Below are 22,382 nucleotides of genomic sequence, written 5' to 3'. Positions count from 1 at the left end.
ATAAATAATTACAACACCACCCAAACTAATTTCTGTATTAACAAATTGGATCACAATTAGAATAAAAATTCCAACAGAGACTTGTCAAAAAGTTTATAGATTTTGCATCTATTTAATCTCAACTAAATTAAGAGTAGTACATGCTCTCTATTGAGACTATAACAAGAATTAGTAAAAAAAAAATGTGTTTATGTGTGTAGGAATGTCTTGTGAAAGTATGAATGATTGTTAAAAAAAATTGTGATTTTCTATAGAGAATAAACAAAATTTGGGAATTAGGATTTTAAAAGGGAGAAAAACATCAGATTGTAAAAAAAAAAAAGAGTTTTCTTTGTCATATCAGTTAGCCATTACAATGTTAGCATCACAGGACACAATCTACTTCAATTTTTCAATGATCGGTAATGAAGGAAAATTTTCTAAGAGACTATTATGAATTTTAGAGTATAACTTTGAGGATAAAATTAAAAAATTATTAATTATAAAAACCACTTTAAATATTAAATATAATTTTAAAGATCACTTTAAAACTTAAGTCAAATATCTTATAAATAATTTATTAATTTAGTATATTTATGTGATAATTAATAATTTATTAATTTAGTATATTTATTTTAGCACACGTATTTTTATGTATCATGTCTTAATAAAAATAAAAATGTTCTTTAAATACATTTAAATACACCTAGATATATGTAAATCATTTATGTTTAAATGTCTAATTTTGATCTTGATCTTGATCAGTATTTTTTAAATAAATTTACAATCAATATGTAAAATTATTAATCTAAAAATGAACTCAAATACTTTATATAATAACAAAATAATAAAATAGTAACAAAATTATATTTTAAAATGAATAAGAAAATAATATATAAAGAATGTGTCACTTTTCATACATTAATATAAAACCACATTGTTCGGATTCTGTCCTAAAACAATACAAAGAACCCATCATCCGAAAACAATGAAAGGTGATCAATTGTTGAAGGCACCTCACATAATATACATGGGCACACCATAGGCCCATAAGATATTGATAATGGATAAGAATAATTATTAATTATTTTAGTAACCCAAAGTAAAATATAAAAAATATAAAATCACAGTTAATTATTTATTGAACTTCTCTAGACGCGAAGACACAGTGATCCACAGTTCCCCCACTGGGAAAATTCCATTTTTGTCCCTTAAGCCGTGATGCGCGCAATTTCGCACTTCACCACCTTCTTCACTTGCAGAAAACAGAGCTCAAAATTCACAGAAATTTTGTCCTCATTTTCATAGCTTCTGAAGAAAGCACTATATTCAATGGCCATGGCGACGGAGGAAGGGGATCCGGAGAGAGGTGATATCAATGGCGGACACTCCATGGAATCAACCGAATCCAGGTGGGTTTTTCAGGGGGACGAGGAGGATAACTCCGACATAGAAGAATTCAACGCCGATTTGAGACACCATCACACCCGTCGCTACGCTTCCGTGCTTGATTCTGACGATGAGGACATTGGTGAGCAGAGACTCATTCGAACTGGACCTCGAATTGATTCCTTCGACGTCGAGGCTCTTGATGTCCCCGGTGCTCATAGAACTGACTATGAGGTGCTGCTTCTCAAATTTTGGTTTGCTTTTTCTTTTATGGAATTATTGTGTCGTAGCTGATTCAATTTTCTATCTATGTGCAAGTTCCTTTACTCGGTTAAGAATTAGCATGTACGCAGTAATTATAAGCATGAAAAGGAAGTTAAGATTTGAATGGTGTGATATCCTTCTTATGAAGGCATGGGATCCTTGAATAGTGTGCTCATGGAAACTAAGAAGAGAGTACAAGTTGTTGAAGTGGGTGGAGGAGTTGAGAAATTTGAAAGCTGTGAGCGTTAATGTTATGATGGGAGGTCGAATTTACATGAGGAAAAGAAAAATTGAATACAACCTGAGAGCTTTCTTGCTTATATTCTGTGTGTGTGTGTCTCGTTTTTTTTTGTGCACAAACAAAAATTACCATGGTGACCTACAGCATATATACATTCATGAGCGAGATAGAGAGAAATTTCACTATGTTCAATCAAGATCATAAGGAGTAGCTACACGAGTAACGTAGAAAAAAGAAAGATACTTGGTGTTGATCCTGTTGTTGAGTTTCTGAAATACATGAATTTTAGTTTGTAATTACCTTGAGTACTTGAAATTCTATGTGCCCAACAGTCACTGTCCTTCTCTTAAAAATCTGTTATGGCTCATGATAAGATTACATAGCTCTACTGGAACAATCTATGTCAATGTTTTTTGCTTGTTTTCTTCTTTATATTCCTTTGCAGGATATCAGTATGGGAAAGAAAATCGTGCTGGCTTTTCAGACTCTTGGCGTTGTCTTTGGTGATGTGGGAACAAGTCCATTATATACCTTTAGTGTCATGTTTAGAAAGGCACCCATCAATGGAGATGAGGACATTCTTGGAGCATTATCACTTGTGTTGTACACTTTAATCCTGATTCCCTTATTGAAGTATGTGCTGGTCGTTCTGTGGGCCAATGATGATGGTGAAGGTATATTAAGTTAAATATTCTAAATAAGCCTCCAATGTTCTTTGTGTTTCTCTGTCTTCTGAACTTAGTTTGCTAACACTTACGTTGTCAAACACTACAGGTGGTACTTTTGCCTTGTACTCATTGATATGTCGTCATGCTAAAGTGAGCCTTCTCCCCAATCAATTACCATCAGATGCCCGTATATCAAGCTTTAGACTAAAGGTCCCATCTGCTGAGCTTGAAAGGTCCCTAAAAATCAAGGAAAGACTTGAGAGTTCTTTGACTCTGAAGAAGATTCTACTAATATTAGTGCTTGCTGGTACTTCTATGGTGATTGCTAATGGGGTTGTTACTCCGGCAATGTCAGGTTAGTTGCTGCTGCTACTTTATTCATTTTTGCAATTTTTCCAGGCTATTTGGTGCTAGTGTTTGGGATGATTCCCATGTTACTTGTAATATTAAATTTTTGCTTGTTTTCTTGGCCAGATGTTGTTTCATTAACAAGCTCTAATCTTCTGTTCTTTATAGTTAGTCTCACTTTATATCTATGTCTTCCTGCAGTACTTTCCTCTGTTGGTGGTTTAAAAGTTGGGGTAGATGCAATCGAGCAAGGTATTGCCTTAAGCTACTAATGAAATCTACTATCTGTATTTTCTATTGTTTGTTTTTTTTCTTGAGTGGCTTGCCCATGCATTATTTGTTGAGGGTGATAATTATCTAGCTGTGATTTGGCTATAGTAATTTAACTCTCTCTGTATGGAGATGACATACTTAGTTGCAATAGTCTTATTTTCTCGTTCATTAGGGAGGTTGGCATATTCATGAGTTTATTCATATCCTTATTTGGCAGGCATTCTTTATAGTTGCATTAATCTTGTGTTCATTTTCAACCATGCAGATGAAGTGGTGATGATTTCAGTTGCATCCCTTATAATTTTGTTCAGTGTACAGAAGTATGGAACAAGTAAAGTGGGACTTTTAGTAGGACCTGCTTTGTTCATATGGTTTTGTTCTCTTGCTGGAATTGGGATATACAATCTTCTCAAATATGATACTGGTGTCTTGAAGGCATTTAATCCTATTCACATCTACTATTTTTTCAAGAGGAACTCAACTAAAGCATGGTATTCTCTTGGGGGTTGTCTCCTTTGTGCTACTGGTAAATACATATATCCTGGATCTTGGTACAGGGATGCAATAATACTAAATACATTGCCTTGTCATGTAGATTTGTAGATTTGGTTCTCCTAGGGAGTCTTTTATATTTGTTCCGAAGGCAATACATTGGTAGCAAGTATGATGGTCAGTGTCAAAGTTTTCATTTAGTTTTTGTCACTATTTGAGTGGAACAGTCCAAATTTCAAGGTTCATCGATAATAATAATTCAACCAGAGCTTAATCTATCGCTGTAAACATCCACTATAATATGTAGTATGATGAATATACAGTATAATGTCGCTGTGGTTGCATATGCAAAACTCTTCATCCATTGATTAACATCACTTATTGGGCCATTTTGCAGGTTCAGAGGCCATGTTTGCAGATCTTTGCTACTTTTCTGTACAATCAGTTCAGGTAACAAACTATGTTAGACCATTAGGCTTCTTTCATTTAATCATTTCTTTTATTTCATTTGTAATGTCAACTATGTGCTGATAAAAACTAATTGTGGTAATTGGCAGCTTTCTTTTGTCTTTCTTGTTTTGCCGTGCCTAGTATTGGGTTATTTGGGTCAAGCTGCATACCTTATGGAAAACCATGCTGATGCTGGTCGAGCCTTTTTCTCTTCAGTTCCAAGTGAGTGTTTTTATCATTTCATTCTTTACATAGGCCTGTCTTTGCAATTTACAGGATCTATAAGCAATCGCATTCCATGTGTGCAGGTGGTGCATTCTGGCCAACCTTCCTCATTGCAAACATTGCTGCACTAATTGCAAGTCGGACTATGACAACAGCAACATTTTCATGCATAAAACAATCAACAGCACTTGGTTGTTTCCCTCGTCTTAAGATTGTTCATACCTCCCGGAAATTTATGGGCCAGATCTATATTCCTGTCCTAAACTGGTTTCTCTTGGCTGTTTCTCTGGTTTTGGTCTGCACTATATCCAGCATTGATGAGATTGGAAATGCTTATGGTAATGTGTTTCTGTTTATTTTTATAATCACCACATTTATTCATTAGATTTATCAAGCACATTGATTTACCCCTAGTGGGATAAAGCATCACAATATAATAGTCTGCATAAGAAACTTAGTTTACTCGGACTATTAAAAATTATCGAACTCTTCTACCAATATTTCATTTTTCATGTTCTCAACTACATCAGAGAGATAATAATACAACTTAAGTCTTCTATAAGAAGACCCATTTGCTTCAAGAAACCCTAAACCCCATTATTACCGTGCTTGCTTTGCACTGGTCATAAGGTCGGAACACAATTTCTGCGCACACACACGCACGTAGGTCAATCAGCTAGTGGTTATTATAATTTTATTTTAAACGGATGTCTGTCGCATACTTCTGAATTCACATAATGAATACATCAATAACAGTTTGACTGGGTAAACAGAGTACAAGGATATGGAGACTGCATAGTTTAGCTTTCCATAGTATTTTACACACTGCACTTCCTTTGCTGCTACTAAATTATATGTAATATTATAATGAATTTGTATTCAGGTTGATCCTTGGTCCTCTTTCAGGTATTGCGGAGCTTGGAGTGATGATGATGACCACTATTTTAGTAACCCTTGTTATGCTTCTTATATGGCAAATACACATCATCATAGTGCTGACATTTGTGGTATTCTTCTTGGGATTGGAGTTGATTTTCTTCTCATCTGTTTTGGGGAGTGTGGCAGATGGAAGTTGGATTATATTGGTCCTTGCTGTGATAATGTTTTTTATCATGTATGTTTGGAATTATGGAAGCAAGCTCAAGTATGAAACTGAAGTCAAACAAAAGCTGTCAATGGATTTGATGCGAGAATTAGGTAGCAATCTAGGCACAATACGGGCTCCTGGAATTGGTCTTCTCTATAATGAGTTAGTCAAAGGAATCCCAGGAGTTTTTGGCCATTTTTTGACTACGCTTCCAGCAATACACTCCATGATCATTTTTGTGAGTATTAAGTATGTTCCTGTTTCTGTGGTGCCTCAAAGTGAAAGGTTCCTTTTCCGGAGAGTCTGCCCAAAAAGCTATCATATATTCCGTTGTATTGCCAGGTAACTAGATCTGTCTAATTGAATTTTTTTTGGCATGAGATCAGTTTAGATATGAATCTCAAAATCCAAGCTAATTGACTTTTACCTTGGGAAAGTTGTTTGAATGATGAAAATGTGACCTTAAAAATTACTTTCAGATACAAAACATACAGTAGCTTCACGTGAACATCAATAACTTCGTTAAATTATGTCTATCCACATAATGAAGATGTCTTTTTATCTTACAAATGCAGACTTCTGTAATTTCTACAGGTATGGTTATAAGGATGTCCGTAAAGAAAATCACCAGACTTTTGAGCAGCTGCTGATTGAAAGCCTAGAAAAATTTATACGCCGTGAGGCTCAAGAGAGGTCACTGGAGAGTGATGGGGATGAAGATTCTGACTCAGAGGAAGGGCACTATGATTCCAGGGTTCTTGTAGCTCCCAATGGGAGTGTTTACTCACTTGGGGTTCCTCTTCTGGCTGGTCATAAGGACACAAAAAAGCTCACTTTAGAAGCAAGCACTTCAGAGGAGGTAACCCCGGCACTTGATGCTGAGCAGAGCCTTGAGTGGGAGTTATCTTTTATTCACAAGGCTAAAGAATCTGGAGTTGTTTATCTTCTTGGTCATGGGGATATAAGGGCAAGGAAGGACTCATGGTTTATCAAGAAGCTTGTAATAAACTACTTCTATGCATTTTTGAGAAGGAACAGCAGGAGGGGTATCACGACTTTAACTGTACCTCACTCAAATCTGATGCAAGTTGGCATGACTTACATGGTTTGAAAGAAAACAGATGACAATTTTCTTAGAAACTAGACTTCGATAGCAGAGAGCGAGGATCAGAAAGATCATACTTCGAATGCAGTCTTAAGTGTTTTCCTTGATCTGATCATTTCTAGTTTGGATCTCCAAATTGTTTAAATATCTTTCTGGTTCCCATCTCTCGTATAGAGGAAGTTTTGTGGTTGCGAGCTTTGCCATCTGCATATTTATGTATGTAGTTGGAATAGGCTGATAACATAAAGAAACAGACATGAGAAAAACTGTACTTGGTTAATTATATAGGCACTTCGTGAAAGGGTCAAATTTCACGCCAATGTAACTATGGACACCGTGTACTGTACAGTGGCATTTTGCCCATTTTATTCTTCTGTCAACTTTGCGGTAAATAATGCCATATCTCATGACATTACTGCATCTCAAAGAGCTATATTTCAATTTGACTTGCTCAATTCAGTAGATGGAATTTAAACTTTTATTTGCCTGTGAAAGAATTAAGATTGATAAGCTTTATTTGTTTCACTTGCTTTCAAGTTCCTAAAATGTGTATTGATATTTGGTGTGCGCAATTCCTACCTTGTACTTTCATGAAAATATATTTTGCTTGATCAACATATGGATGAAAGAAATTAACACATCACAATTTTTTAATTTCCCACGTATACAAGAACAATAGCCATCCCAATTCAGGTTGCTCTGTTAAAGAAGACTAATACATGAACACAGCTAACTTCACATGAATCGAGTCCATACAATTCTTGATAGCATCACTCGCCTGCCAATTAATCCACCAAGGTTCATGAAAAATTGCAAACCAAACCAAACCAAATCAACGCTACGAAATTCATGTGCGTGCTGTAACTAACATGTAACTAGCGTTCATCATCTAAAAGAGTACGGTATTGGCAAAAAGTAAAGCAATTGATTGGTAACTTCTAAATGGTCATCCAAAGCTTAGTTTTATTCAGATAAAAACTAGAAGAGAACGATAATTAGCAAAACCATACCTTGAAAGGTAGAATTGAAACCGCAGTTAGTTAAATGCTGAGCAAGTGCTTCTCCTAATTGCTTCTGCCAGTTGGGGGAACCTTTTTCTTCGGATACGGCAGACACTACTGCTTTAGCGGCGGTTAGATTCACAGTAGCAGATGACACTTGTGGCTGCCCGTTCATCATTTCATTTCATCATTAATATATAAAAGATAAAAAAAAAATGGAATAGAAAAAGGAAGAGCATACTCGACTTTCTAGAAGCTTCCTGACGTTATTGGCGCAGCCGTCGCACATCATACCCTCAACGTTGAGAACAATAGCATCGGAGGGAATGTCACCACCACCAGCTGAGCTGGAAACGCAGCGTAGAGGAGGCAGCAGAGACGAGTGGTTGAAGCGGAAGACGAGTGATGGCTTCTGTTTCGCTGCTGATTGAATCGTCCACGTGGCGAATTGACGGTTGAGAGGTTTGAAGAGTGGCTTTAAATTCATCTGTATCTGCATCGGCATGTTGAGGCACAAAGCAGATTCCATAGTTGCGATTACAGCACTTCTCACCAAAGTCACAGGTTAGAACTCTCAATAGATCCTCTAAAGAAAGCTGTTTACTTATTAGTGTAGCCAATTCGGGTCGAACCACAATAATATAAACATGTTGAACATTAATACAGTTGATTAATTAATTAAACATGTAGAACATTAATTAATAAACTAATGAACTTATTATTATTTTTTGCTTTTAAAAAATTTGAAGCAAAAAAATATTAAAAATAATAATTTTTTTATGAAATTTTAAAAACAAAATACTCTAAAAATAAAAATAAAAACAAAAACAAAAACATTAATTAAAAATAAAAATTAAATAATAAAGTTAAAAATGCGTTGAAAATATATACAAAAAATTCATTTATACTTATTACCAAGAATTCCAAAAATAATTGAGCTTAAACAGGGTTGGAATCATTGTGAGCTTACCCTAACACTCGGAACCTCTGTGGCTCTGTCTCCCTCGGTTCTCAGACTCAAAATTCTCTCCTCTCTCACTGCCTAGCCCACTAGAGTCTCTTTCAATCTCACTCGAGTCTCGTCTCAGTCACACTCGCCGGCGTCTCGTTGTTCATCTTGCCGACGTCTCGCGGCCTTCCTCGTCATCTCACTCGAGTCTCGTCCCTGGGCTCATCGTCGCCGGCGGCAGAGGCAACTCGTGGGATCGTGGCTTGCTTCGTCGCGTTCCGTGAGGTCGTCGTCTTCTGGTTTCTGTTCGTCGTCATCGCCGTGGACCGTGGACCGTTGGTGAGTCCCCGTTCTCTCTCTTCCAGATTTTCCTTCTCCCTGTATTTTGAGATGTTGCTGAATTGCTAAAATCAATTAATTTGCCTTGTTGTTGATCTAAATGTTGCTGTAAATCATGACTGAATTAGGAATTGTTGAATTTGTTGTTGTAAGTTGAATTTGTTACTGAATGTTGAATTTGTTGCTGAAAATATCACTGGGCTAATTTTTTGGTTGATGAAAATCATCTCTAAGTTGAATTTGTTGCTGATTATCACTGAACCTTGAATTTGTTGCAGTCTTGCTGAAATAATCACTTAGCTAAATTTTTTGCTACTGTAAATAATGTTTGGAGCTAAACTTTTTGTTGCTGAAAATGATCATAGTTGAATTTGTTGCTGAAAGTTATCAATGAGCTGAATGTTGCTGTAAGAATAGATTTGATTTTTAGTATTGATTGAGTTGATTCTTACACAGGCAGTATTAATTTGGTATAATTAGTTGAATTTAGTTTTTAATTAGTTGGTAAGAATGCTATGGAAGATATAGATGCAAATCAAAATGAAGGCAATGTTGGTCAAGCTCCAAATTTGTCCGATAAAGATATAGATGCCGATTTTGAGATCACTCCTTGGACTTGATTTAGTTATTGTGTTATGTTTTGCTCTCTTCATTGAAATTGAGAAAGTATTTTGTACTAGTGACTAATTTATTTTCTATTTTTACATCATTAGTTATGTTTAAGAATTAATACTTGTTTGTTATTAATGTGTGTGTGAAGACATGCTTTTTTAATTTTAAGCTTATTTTTTGTAATTTTATATTTATATTTAATTGTGACCGGATCAACCAGGTTGATTACTGATTTGGTTTTGATAACTATGAGTTGGAATATATTCATGTATCAATTATATTATTATATTATATGCACACTTATTCAGTTATTCTTCTTCCCACCTTTTGGATGCAGCTTTCAGGCTCAGGGAAGAAGCAGAGGAAGTAGTATGCACAGTTGAGGAATGGGGTTGAAGAAAATGCTCAGACCAATAGCAACACCACTACACCTACCGTCGCCGCACCCACTCTCTCCTCTTCCAAACCCTCCTCTCCCATCTCCGCCGCCAGATCCCTCCCTCCCTCCGCCACCACCAACACTCACAGTGACCCCAATCCCCAACTCCCAATACCACCGCCTCCTCAACTTTCTCAAGACCCATCTTTCCCCACCTTTCACCCCAGAATCCCTCCTCCATTTCCTCAAATCCAAGCTCCACCACCACCCTTCCTTTTCCCACTACGACTTCCACGTCTTCACCTGGGCCTCCTTTGTCGACTCTTTCCGCCACAACCACTCCACTTTCCATTGGATGGCCCAAACCCTAGCTCTCTCCCACCGCTTCCACCACCTCCACATCCTCCTTGATTTCATTGCCTCCAACCCTTGCCCCTGCTCCGACTCCATCTTCTCCTGCCCCCACACCGAATCCATCTTCCGCTTCGCCATCCACGCTTACTGCAAAGCTGGCAAATTGGACGAAGCTGTCTCCTCGTTCCGTTCCATGTGCAGGTTGATCGACGGTAGGCCTAATGTTGCAGTTTGTAATATCATAATTCATGGATTTGTGAAATGGGGCATGCTTGATAGGGCTCTGGAGTTTTATGATGAGATTGTTAGGGTTAGGATTAGGCCTGATTTGTTCACTTTTAACATCTTGATCAGTGGTTATTGTAGGAATTTGAAGTTTGGGTTGGCATTGGAGATGTTCAAGGAGATGAGAAAGATGGGGTGTGAGCCAAATGTGGTTACTTTCAACACTTTGATTAAGGGGATGTTTAGGGAGGGGAAGGTTGAAGAAGGGATTGGGATGGCTCATGAGATGATTTATTTGGGGTGCGAGTTCTCCAATGTCACTTGTGAGATTCTGGTTCGAGGACTTTGCGAGAAAGGAAAGGTTTTGCAGGCTTGTGAGATGTTAGTTGATTTCTCCAGAAAGGGCGTTTTGCCTAAAGGGTATGATTATTTTGATTTGGTGGATGCTCTGTGTGGGAATGGAGATGCTGATAGAGCATTGAGGCTAATTTATGAGTTGTGGGAGAAAGGATGTGTGCCTAGCTTGATTGCTTGCATTGTGATGATTGATGGGTTGAGAAGATCGAGGAAGACTAAAGAAGCTTGGAGATTAGTGGAAAAGATGCTTAAAGAGGGTATGATACTGGATGTTATGACTTTTAATTTTGTGCTTCAGGATATTTGCAAAGTGGGAAGAACAGAGGAAGCAAATAAATTAAGATTACTTGCTTCGAGCAAGGGTTTGGAACCAGACGACATGACATATAAAATTTTGGTTAATGGATACACAGGAGAGGGCCGGAAAATAGAGGGAGAGTCAGTGGTGAATGAGATGTTGGATAGGGGATTCATACCTGATCTTGCTTCATATAATGAATTGATGAATGCACTATCCACTTGTCAACGACACTCCACCCCCGGGTTAGCCTAACAAACTTGACCACACATAATACAAGTGTTCAAGGTTTAACTTGGTGTTCAATTATAATTGAAGCCTAGGATAAATGATATATGAATGATTGAGATCTTAATATGAAGAAAAAAACTTAAGGTGATTAATGAGAGTTGTCATCCATCATGTGAAGTCAGCTGGAGCACGAATGAAGTTAATCCGCAAGTCTTCTCTGAAGATGGTCCGTACTCAACTTGAATCCTCTTAGCCTATTTGATTCTATTACAAGATTATAGATTTAAATGGAATTGTCCCTGATACACAAAACCTAAATCCTTTGAGGACATTATTTTAACTGTAGGTATTTACTACTAATTTGAATTTGCTGTTGTGTATTTACGATACCTTGAATAGTGGTATTTTCAGATACGTTTTGGTTGTTGGCTTCTTTCATTGGGCCTTTGTAATTTTTGTTTTACACATTATATTGATTCTTTCAGGAGGATGTCCTATTGGATCTAATAGCAAAATAGAAGTGGTGATGTGGGTGCCAATGTGCCATCACATAACCCCGGCTAAGGACCTGGAGAGATATTTTTGGGGAATTCATGACGGCCTCAACCTTGCTTGGACTATGGGAATGAGGGAAATCATTATATATAGCGATGCCGCTGCTGTTATAGCCCTTATCAATAATCAGCGAGAATTCCGTAACCATCCCAATCCTTTGGTACGTTTAATTGCAAATTGGAAGAAGAAGAATTGGCAAATTTGCTTCAGCCACATACTCAGAAGGTAATAAAGTGGCGGACAGATTGGCGAGAATCGGCACTGAAATTGATCCTGGTCTTGTCTTGTCTAAGTGAAAGGCTTTGTGCGTGAAGATGGAAGAGGGGTAATACTTCCACGTATCTCCAGGCCCTAAGTGTGCTTTCTTTGTTTTCTTTTGTTTTTTTTTTCTTTCTTTGGGCCTATGGCCCCTCATATCATAAAAAAAGAAAAAGACAATCCAAGCTAGGCAGCAGACTCTAGTGGTTGCTGAGTACTTTGGATAATTGCAATACCATTACTTAAGTATTGCCGTGTTTCTCTATCTTTCCCAAATTGTGGAAATTAACATTGCTACAGATAGGATTAGGAGGAGTAAAAAACACAAGACAATACCAACACCTTGAGAGGAAACAAAAATACCAGATCAATAGAATCTTCATCGTCATGCTACAAGTTGAAAGTGTAGCAAGACGATATACAGTATGTGTTTCTAATGAGATTGAAGGGCAGTGGGCAATTAAGTACCTTCAAATTATACAAAATCTGAAGAAATCATTAAGCAAAAACAGGAAGTTGGGTTCCAATTATTATTTTATAAAATCCCAGAGAAACTTGTTAACGTTTTACATAGTGTATAAACTACTATAAAGGTAGCTTTAACTATAAGTAGTTTATATATTAGCAGTACCAAATATAATTAATAAAATAAGGTTTTGTGAATATGATTTGACAACTTATGATTTTTTGAGAATATAGTGTTTCCGAAGACAAGGGAAGCAATGGAGAACAAATAGGTCCAAAAATGGCTCTTAGGGTGTGTGTGGTTCAAGTATGTCTTTGTTACAAAGATTCCATTCCCCTAAGATATCCAAGGAGAAGGTGAAAATTGAAATGATGGTATTTTAATTGCCAGCTTTTCAAATTTTGAACCTCAAATTTTGAAACAAATATGAGAATATGATATTCCCATCTTAAAATTCCTAAGAATTATTTATAATTCCTCCAACTACACATACCCTTAAAGCTATACAATAACACTTGACACTATCTCAAAACTTAGACCATCAAATAGGATCGATGACCACACTAATATGGTGACTCAAAAATCTCAAAAGGAAAATAGAGACCTCATAAACTAATCGAAACTAATCTCTTAGTCAATTGGACCGATGGCCACACTAATAACCAGTGAGGTTCGTGAAAACCGGAAACAATTACAATCTGTAGACTTTGACTCCATTGTTCACCCTTCAACCTCCTGTTTAAATTGGCGTTTGTCAAATTAGAGTTTAAATGAAAGTATAAAGTGAAGTTTAAATGAAAGTATAAAATGAAATTCATTAACATCATCAGTCAGGAAAGGAGAGAGTTCTCCAGGAGCAGCATCCACAAAGTCCCAAGTGGGAGTTCAACAAAACAATGCAATCATTACATAAACACTTTTAATGAGATTCTTATGCAGTGTTTAGTTCCAATGATCAAGCCATGAGTCAAAATCCTGTTTTAAATTAATTAGTATTTTATGCGTGTGAAGAAGCCCTTGATCTCACTCATGGAAGGTAAAAAAAGTGAGTCAAAAAGTACCACAAAAAAATAACTCTATTTTGTAATTTTCATTCAATAAATAATCACAAAATCAGAACGAACTCACAAATACTCAGAACGACCTCAAGGTTGTAAAAATATAATTATGAAGCCATCGGCATCGCCCAGCAGTATCAATAGAATTTTTTTTTCATTTAAATTAAGAAGACAAGAAGTTAAAGTAACTATATTTTAGCATAGAATAACTAATGAAACATTTTAAGGTGTACATACTTCATGTTTCTGAGGTCAGGAATCTGTGGTGGAAAACTGCCAAGAAGATTGTACCATTTGAAATCACTAAGAAGGTTTAATAAAAAATCTAATCGATCAATAGTTATGTAGAGAATATGTAATCAATAATTTCTGTTGAAAAGAGGTAGAATATATTTGTTTAGTTAATTTATTTGTTTATATTTTTTAACGTTAGCTATAAAAAGTATTAATTATATATGCGGCTCTCACCCACCTGACTATCTGTTAAAGAATATGGGAAGATGAAGAAGAAGCAGATGAAACCCATTAACATTTTTGGACATGGTTCCTTGGTACACTGGGTATGAATTTAAAAAGCATTACATCACATTAACTTTTCTTTCCTTTCAATTTGTATATTTGATGTTTCAGGAAAAAAGTTTGGCAGGACAAAGGAACTTACAAAACCAGAAGAGGTAACTGAGAAACAACCCTTTCAGCTTCCTGACTTCATTGCTGGCACTTGAATTGAGAAAATCACGGGTTGTATGATCTTCTGCCTTCATATGTTATGACTTTCGTTCGAGTGAATTTTCTAGAGGAAAAATTCTCCTTATTGATTTTTAATATTGCTATGATGGAATAGCCTTGCATCCTACCTTTTCACTTATCTTTTGATTTTTCTATTTCTTTGAACTCAAGATTACGTAACATGGAACTACCTTCTATGGACCTAAGTTTTTTAATTAATTTCTACATTTTGTAGTTGCAGTTTGTATCAAGCTGTCTAAGTATTGTTTCACAAAGGCTTATATCGAGAAAGGCTTTCGGCAAAAAGTTGAAACGAATGAAACAAAAGCAAAGCGAGCGCATGCAACCGAAAATAGACATAGACTATCAGGTTCTATCTGAAAGTTATTTTTCTATAAAATAAAGAAGAGTGTTAGGGGCCAACAATTTTTGTGTTTTGTAACCATCAATAGTGTTTTTAATGGTTTGAGATTACATCAAATGGTGGGAAATCACTCACTTTTCTTTTGATGGTTAAGTGCTGGCCACAAAACACAAAAGTTGCTAGCCCCCTAGACTTCTTCTAAAATAAATAGAAAACTAAGCTATGAAAATTTAGTACTAATGTGGTGCATTAGCAAAGATACCTTTGTGAGATGCGTTTTCAGTATTGGAGAGTTAATTCGCATATCCGGTTAGTGCCTTCTACATGGAAAGTACGATCCCGTTCAACGTCTTTAGTGGTAAAGGCGCCACCCAGTTCAGTGCATCCTAGTCAACAATGCCAAGGAAAGGATACAGTTGCCACCATGACAAAAAGATAGTAACAGAATAACAATTTGATAAATAATTTATAAAACTTAAAAATATTATAGTTGATGACAGACATGAAAAATGTTTTGATTGACAAATTTTTGTTTAGGTATCATAAAGGGGTCTAACCCAAGGAAAGGAAACAAAAACAATAACAAACAAAGTACAGCCACTAACTAGTTCATTGTCACTTTAGGAGAAAGTGAAATGTAAAACTTATTAACATCATCAGTCAAGAAATGGGCGAGTTCTCCAGGAGCAACATCCAAAAAGTGGAATCCCTGAGGTTACTCCAAGCTTTGTTTCTATCTAAGTATGTACAAATTTGATCTCCCATGGTCTCTTTCGTATTTTGATCTATAGAATAAGGTTTTGATTCAATCTGCACTGGGAGTTCAACAAAACCATACGATCAAAACATAGCATTCACAATACTTCCTTTGGCGATGCTGCCCATCAGTATCAATAGAAAAAGAATAACATTTGGATTGAAACTCTGACTTGAAAAACACCCTACAAAGGTAGCTATATGATACACATAAGCACTTTTAATGGGATTCTTATGCAGTGTTTAGTTCCAATTATCAAGTCATGAGAAAATAAGGTTTAATTACTCTGTTGGTCCCTATAGTTTTGCAAAATTTTTAATTAGGTCCCTATATATATTTTTTTTTAATTGAGTCCTTACACCAATTTTTTTTCCTTTTATTTGAGTCTCTACACCAATTATTTTTTTTAGTTGGGTTCTTATACAATTAAGCCAATTACTACCAAGAGGGGCCTAATTGAAAAAAAAAAGTTTGGTGCAGGGACCCAATTAAAAGAAAAAAAAAATATAGGGACTTAATTGAAAATTTCGCGAAACGATAGGGACGAACAAAGTAATTAAACCTTAAAATAATTAGTATTTTATGCGTGTGAAACGACCCTTGATCTCATCAAAGGTAAAAAGAAGTGAGTAAAAGCACCGCTAAAAAATAACTATTTTATAATTTTCATCCAAACAATGATCACAAAATAAAAAATAATTCACAATTACTCATAATGAATTCAATAAATTACCAAACAATCATATTCAGGTTTCCCATCCAAGAATCTGTCCCACCCATGGGGAGTCATAATCTTGGAATCCTAAACAAGAACGAAAACAAAAAGTTTTGGTCGGGTGGATATATAATGTATTCTTTTTAATTAACTTTGAAACAAATCATCTCACCTTCTTGTTAAGAAGACCTAAATCCTGAATTTCACGCAGAAGCTTCCATGCTTCCTTGTTCATATTTCTATGAAAAAGAATCATAATTATTGGATTATAACTATCAAAATTTGGAAGGTAACTATTGCCTTTCATCTTAGAAACTAAGGCCATTACTTCATCAATAAACCCCTTTTTGATAAGCTCATGTATCATAATATTATAGATATCAATATTACAATTCTTGGCCAAAAGACCCTCAAAAAACTCTCTTGCATCCCTTTCTTCCATCTCATCAAGAAGAGTACTGCACATGGACAGATATGAAGTAATCTATTTGTTATTATAAACTTTGCGAAATAATACAATTGCTTCATCAGAAGCTGGTTTATGCAAAAAGCATCTATATTGTCCCCTTTCTTTCATCTCATCAAGAATAGTTTTGACTGATGAAAACATCCCTAATTTGCATAAACCACAAATTAAGGAATTATTTACAATATCAAGAGCTACACCTTTGGTAAGCATCTTTTTAAAGAGACTAATGGCTTAGTCTATCTTTTTGTTCCTGCAATAGCCATTAATCATAATGTTGCAACTCTGAACATCGGACGCTAAACCTTCTCTGATCATCCTGTCAAATAACTTTTCTGCCTCATTCACTTCCTTAATTAAAAAGTAGTCATCAATTAATACACTATAAATCACAACATTAGGCATATAGCCTTATTTCAACATCATACTAAATACTTTTTGAGCTTCTCCAACTCTTCCTCTTCTGCGTCCATTAATATACTTAATGTATATTCATTTGGCTTGATGCTGCCTTTCATCATTTTTCTCAACAATTTAACAACTGCTTCTGATTTATTAACACCACAGTATCCGTAAATCAAAGAAGAATAAATGAACATATTGGGAGAAATTCTACGTGCAATCATTCTTGAAATCAAAATCTTCGGTTGCGAGCCCAATTTTGCATAATGCATCAACAACGATACTGTAGATTATTAATGGGCTTTAGTTGGTTTCTACTCTAGTATTTGCAGCACTTCAAAAACTTCTTCTATTCGATCTTCCTCACAAATTTTCTTGATTAACGTCCAATAAGGGATTTTGTTAAGCTGAAATCACATGGCATCTAACTTAACATGAAGCTCCAATGCTTCCATAAGGTAGATGCCATGGGATTTCAACTTTAACCAAGTCACTTATGAGACATTAATCAAGAGGATTTGTGAGAAAGATCGGATAGGAAAGCTATTGAAGTGCTGCAAATACTAGAACAGAAACCAACTAAGCCCAACTTAATAATATACAGCACCGTTGTTGATAGGCTTGTTGAGAAGGCCAAAGATTTGATTTCAAGAATGACTGCATGGGAAATTTTTTCTAATGTGTTCATTTATTCCTCCTTTATTTAAGAATGATGTTAATCAATTAGAATAAATTGTTAAGAAAAATGATGAAAGACAGCATCAAACCAAATGAATATAGATTAAGTATATTAATTCAATGCTTTGTGTAGAAGAGGAAGAGATGGACAAGTTCAAAAAATACTTAGTATGATGTTGAAACAATACTATATTCCTAATGTTGTGATTTATAGTGTATTAATTGATGGTTACTTTCTAATTAAGAAAGCTAATGAGACAGAAAAGTTAGTTTGACAGAATGGCACCCGATCTTTAGAATTGTCACATTATGATTAATGACTATTGCAGTAACAAACAAAAAGATAGATAAAGCCATTAGTATCTTTTAATGAGATCTGAACTAAAGGTGTAGCTCCTGATATTGTAACGTACAATTCCTTAATTTGTGATGTTTGTGATGTATGCAAATCAGGGATTTCATCAGTCAAAGCTCTTCTTGATGAGATTTTTAATCACTTGTTGCATACTATGTTTTTTTGCATAAACCATCGTCCTGTTCACGAGTTTATAATAACAGATTACTCCATATCCGTCCATATGCAGTACTTCTTTGAATGGTTTGTGAAAAATGTGGAAGAGGAAGGGATGCAAGAGAATTTTTTTTAAGATCTTTTGGCCAGAAATTGTTGTAATATTGATATTTATAATATTATGATATATGGGCTTACCAAAGAGGGGTTTATTTGATGAAGCAATAGCCTTAATTTCTAAGATGAAGGCAATGGTGACCTTCCAAATTTTGACAGATATAATCCAATAATTATGGCTCTTTTTCATAGAAATATGAATGAGAAAGCATGAAAGCTTTTCAGTGAAATTCAAAGTGAAAGTCTTCTTGGCAAACAAGGTGAGATGATTTGTTTCAAAGTTAATTGAAAAGAATACATTATATATCCACCCATGCTTCTGAACAAAACTTTTTGTTCTCGTTCTTATGATTGTTTGGTAATTTATTGAATTATTTTTGAGTAGTTGTGAATTCTTTTTTATTTTGTGATCATTTATTGAATGAAAATTATAAATAGTTATTTTCAGTGGTGCTTTTACTCACTTCTTTTGCCTTTGATGAGTGAGATCAAGGACTTTTCACACGTATACAATAATAATTATTTTAAAACAAGATATTGACTTATGGCTGGATCATTGGAACTAAACACTGCATAAGAATCTCATTAAAAATGCTTATGTGTATCATAGAGCTAACTTTGTATGTTGTTTTTCAAGCCAAAATTTCAATCCAAATGTTGTTCCTCTTTCTATTACTACTAGGGTCAGCATCGCAAAAGAAATATTGTAAATGTTATGTATTGATTGTATGGTTTTGTTGAACTCCCATTTGGGGTGCAGATTGAATCAAAACCCTATTCTCAGAAGGATAGATCAAATGCAAAAAAGACTATGGGAGATCAAGCTTGGAGTTACCTCAGAATTCCACTTTCTGATGCTCTTGGGGAACTCGCCCCTTTCTTGACTGATGATGTTAATGAGTTTTACATTTCACTTCCTTCTAACGTGATAATGAACTAGTTAGTAGTTGTACTTGTGTTTGTGATTGTTTTTGTTTCCTTTCCTTAGGTTAGGCTCCTTTATGATACCTAAACAAAAATTTGTCAATCAAAATATTTTTCATGTCTGTCATCAGCTATAATATTTTTAAATTTTGCAAATTATTTATCAAATTGTCATCCTTTTGAAATATACTGCTCAGCAGCTCTTTTTGCCATGGTGGCAACTGTATCTTTTTTTTAGCATTGTTGACTAGGATGCACTGAACCGGGTGGCACCTTTACCGCTAAAGACGCTGAACGAGATCGTAATTTCCATGTAGAAGGCACTAATCGGATATGCGAATTAACTCTCCAATACTGAAAACGCCTCTTATAAAGGTGTCTTTGCTAACACAGCATATTAGTTCTAAATTTTCATAGCTTAGTTTTCTATTTATTTTATAGAAAAATAACTTTCAGAAAACCGAGTGAAGTATTCAGATAGAACCTGATAGTCTATGTCCATTTTCGGTTGCATGTGCTACCTTTGCTTTGTTTCAACTTTTTGCCGAAGGCCTTTCTCCATGTAAGCCTTTGTGAAACAATATTTGGACAGCTTGATACAAACTGCAACTACAAAAGGTAGAAATTAATTAAAAAACTTAGGTCCATAGAAGGTAGTTCCATGTTACGTAATATTGAGTTCAAAGAAATAGAAAAATCAAAAGATAAGTGTTCAGTGAAAAGGTAGGATGCAAGGCTATTCCATCATAGCAATATTCAAAATCAATGGGGAGAATTATTCCTCTAGAAAATTCACTTGAACAAAATCATAACATATTAACATATGAAGGCAGAAGATCATACAACCTGTGATTTCCTCAATTCTAGTGCCAGCGATGAAGTCAAGAAGACTGACGGAAGCAGAGAAGAGGTGACAGCCAGAAACGATGAGGAACAGGGTGAGGAGGGGAGACACACCGACGACCCACAGTGAGGAGTGGATAGCGGTGATGGTGGCGGCTGCTCTTCATTGGAGTAGGAGGAAGATTGGAAGAGGAAATTAGGGTTGAGGTGTGGTGAGGTGAGGGACTAAACAAAAGGGGCTGAGGCTATGTGGGTTCAGACCAAGGTTGAGAGAACCGGACCGGTCAATGAACCTATAAGACTACTGGTTCACTGGTTCAATGATTTGACCGGGGTTTAACCAGAGTTCAACTGATTTGATTAAATATTAAATAAAATTATTAAAAATTTTATATATAATTTCAAATATTTAAATTTAATAATTTTTAACCTATTAAAATTTAAAATTTTATAGTTTCACATAATAACTATTATTGAATGAAACAAATTTTGTTATTTCACTCACTATTAACTATTAAGATATGAAAACATAGCATTATCAGTGTATAATAAACTAGCATTAGTATATGAAAGCCCAAGTGCAGTTGCTTTTCACAAATGAGGCAGTCCTATTTGAATAGAATCCAAGCGTTTCAATCAAATAGGATTAACGCAAAGTGATACATTTCCAACAAGTAGTGAAAGAATTTGAGGAAACAAAAAGATACTGCTATTAATTCTAAACTCGGAGGTAAGAGATAAAACCATTTTCCCATTCTCAAGTGCATCTTTCACCAAAGGGTCTTCATTTGAAGTCACAGGCAACACAGATCCAAAAGTAAATACTCCTTATAATACAAAAAAACCAGAAAGGCAGGGATAATGCTTACATGAGAGTGAGATTGGCGTTTCCTCCTCAAAAATTGCTGAAAAGCCATCTTAGTCGTCTATCCTCACTGAAAATTATTGGTAACCATGTTAAGATATTAAGCAAATTAATAAATCCCAAAACATATAAGAGATAAATTTTATTAGTAAGCATATGGAAGAAAAAACACACACAAAGGAAACATCACTAAATAACTGAGAATGCAGTGAAGAAAGATGAAAACCATGAGTTAAAGCAGTTTTCACATTTATCTAGATTCTCATGAGCTACCAAATCTCATGTAAATTTTAAAAGAATACACATTTTGTTGTTTGCTCCAAATTTTGAACAACATTTCCTTCCCAATAAAAAAAATAAAAAAGAACAACGGATTATATGAACAATGTCCACTTCTAAACAACAATGTGCACATATGAAATAGCTTGAAAACAATGAGAGTAAAAGCAGCATAGAGAATCATGAACAAAATTAAGTCATCATGAACAAAATTAACTCAAGCAAACAAAAATCATGAGTTAACAAAATCCAGCAAACAGAAATCATTGAACAAAATTAACTCAGTAAACAAAATCTAGCTACTCAGCAACTCAGTTTCAAACAACAGTAAAACACTAAAACCAGAAAAAATGATTCCAAGTCACACTGCTTACCGGCGGCAAGGATGAAGGGGAGTGACGGCGACGACAGAGGAGCGGCGACACCGGCGATAAGAGAGAGAGAGAGAGAGCGCTCGAACAGAGGAGACGGCAACGGCCACAGAGCTTCCGCCCGACGGCGAGGGAGCTTCCTACGACGACGACACAGCTTCCTAAGATGGCGACGGAGCTTCCTACGACGGCGACACAGCTCTTGCGACGGTGACAGAGCTTCTACACGCGATGCCTATACACGCAACGGGGCTGCGGGGGCTTGGTGGCTGCGGTGGCTGCGGTGGCTGCGGTGGCTGCGGGCGGCGGGACTGGGTGGCTAGCGTTCTTTCTTGAGTTTGTTCTTTCAATTTCAAAAGTTCAGATAGGAGAGAGGTGGGAGTGTGACTGGGCTGCATTGGGGGTCATGGGTAGATGTAGGGTTTTTTGTTTTTTATAAAATGTAAAACGGCGCCGTTTTAAGAGTGATACCGAACCAAAAACCTCTAAAGAACGGGTCGGTTTTGACAGTTTATTTGTTAACCGTTGATTCGACCGATTTTTTAATCGATTTTTTGCCATGCGATTTATGAGATCAATTGGGTCGGTCTGGTGATCGATTTTCGGTTAATCTAGTTGAATTGGCTTATCCAATTCGGTTTTTAGAATTATAGTTCAGATGCTCGGTAATAGATTTTTATTTTTCTTTTTTTTTTCCTATGCATCAAAACAATGCTGTTTCAGACCAACAATAAAAAACCGGTACCATTAAAAACTCG

The 22,382-nt window shown here is 35.7% G+C and overlaps 3 protein-coding genes and 1 long non-coding RNA gene across 5 annotated transcripts; 2 read left to right on the top strand and 2 right to left on the bottom strand.

The window, feature by feature from the left end:
- The first annotated feature begins 1,119 nt into the window (after positions 1-1,119).
- LOC107622847 (potassium transporter 7) lies at positions 1,120-6,941 on the top strand. Its single transcript, XM_016324893.3, has 10 exons — positions 1,120-1,602; positions 2,319-2,547; positions 2,648-2,896; positions 3,091-3,141; positions 3,428-3,688; positions 4,052-4,104; positions 4,212-4,326; positions 4,413-4,667; positions 5,236-5,758; positions 6,011-6,941. Exons 1-10 carry the CDS (start codon positions 1,312-1,314, stop codon positions 6,525-6,527), a joined length of 2,544 nt encoding a protein of 847 aa, XP_016180379.1. The 5' UTR covers positions 1,120-1,311; the 3' UTR covers positions 6,528-6,941.
- Positions 6,640-8,352, bottom strand: LOC107622848 (copper-transporting ATPase PAA1, chloroplastic). Of its 2 annotated transcripts, none has more exons than XM_088505627.1 (3): positions 7,764-8,352; positions 7,532-7,685; positions 6,640-6,725 (listed from the first exon to the last, which is right to left on the bottom strand). In XM_088505627.1, the coding sequence occupies exons 1-3, from the start codon at positions 8,049-8,051 to the stop codon at positions 6,640-6,642; spliced, it is 528 nt and encodes a 175-aa protein (XP_088361753.1). In that variant the 5' UTR covers positions 8,052-8,352. The 2 variants fall into 2 exon arrangements, with proteins under 2 accessions (XP_088361753.1, XP_016180380.1); XM_016324894.3 differs by lacking the exon at positions 6,640-6,725 and adding an exon at positions 7,113-7,299.
- A 104-nt stretch (positions 8,353-8,456) lies between these two features.
- Positions 8,457-11,456, top strand: LOC107623532 (uncharacterized). The gene is given in 3 exon segments (XM_021114031.2): positions 8,457-8,810; positions 9,760-11,287; positions 11,289-11,456. Coding segments are annotated over 2 exon segments (1,500 nt in total). The 5' UTR covers positions 8,457-8,810; positions 9,760-9,808; the 3' UTR covers positions 11,310-11,456.
- Positions 11,457-19,741: 8,285 nt separating this feature from the next.
- Positions 19,742-21,768, bottom strand: LOC110268144 (uncharacterized). The gene is made up of 3 exons (XR_002356229.2): positions 21,628-21,768; positions 20,979-21,044; positions 19,742-19,875 (listed from the first exon to the last, which is right to left on the bottom strand). It is a non-coding gene; the product is annotated as an uncharacterized LOC110268144 (long non-coding RNA).
- Positions 21,769-22,382: the final 614 nt, after the last annotated feature.

Source organism: Arachis ipaensis, chromosome B10, assembly GCF_059453495.1.
Source record: "Arachis ipaensis isolate K30076 ecotype BB chromosome B10, ASM5945349v1, whole genome shotgun sequence".
Classification (NCBI taxonomy): domain Eukaryota; kingdom Viridiplantae; phylum Streptophyta; class Magnoliopsida; order Fabales; family Fabaceae; genus Arachis; species Arachis ipaensis.
The sequence above is the reverse complement of the archived record's forward strand: the minus strand, read 5'-3'. Positions and strand labels throughout refer to the sequence as shown.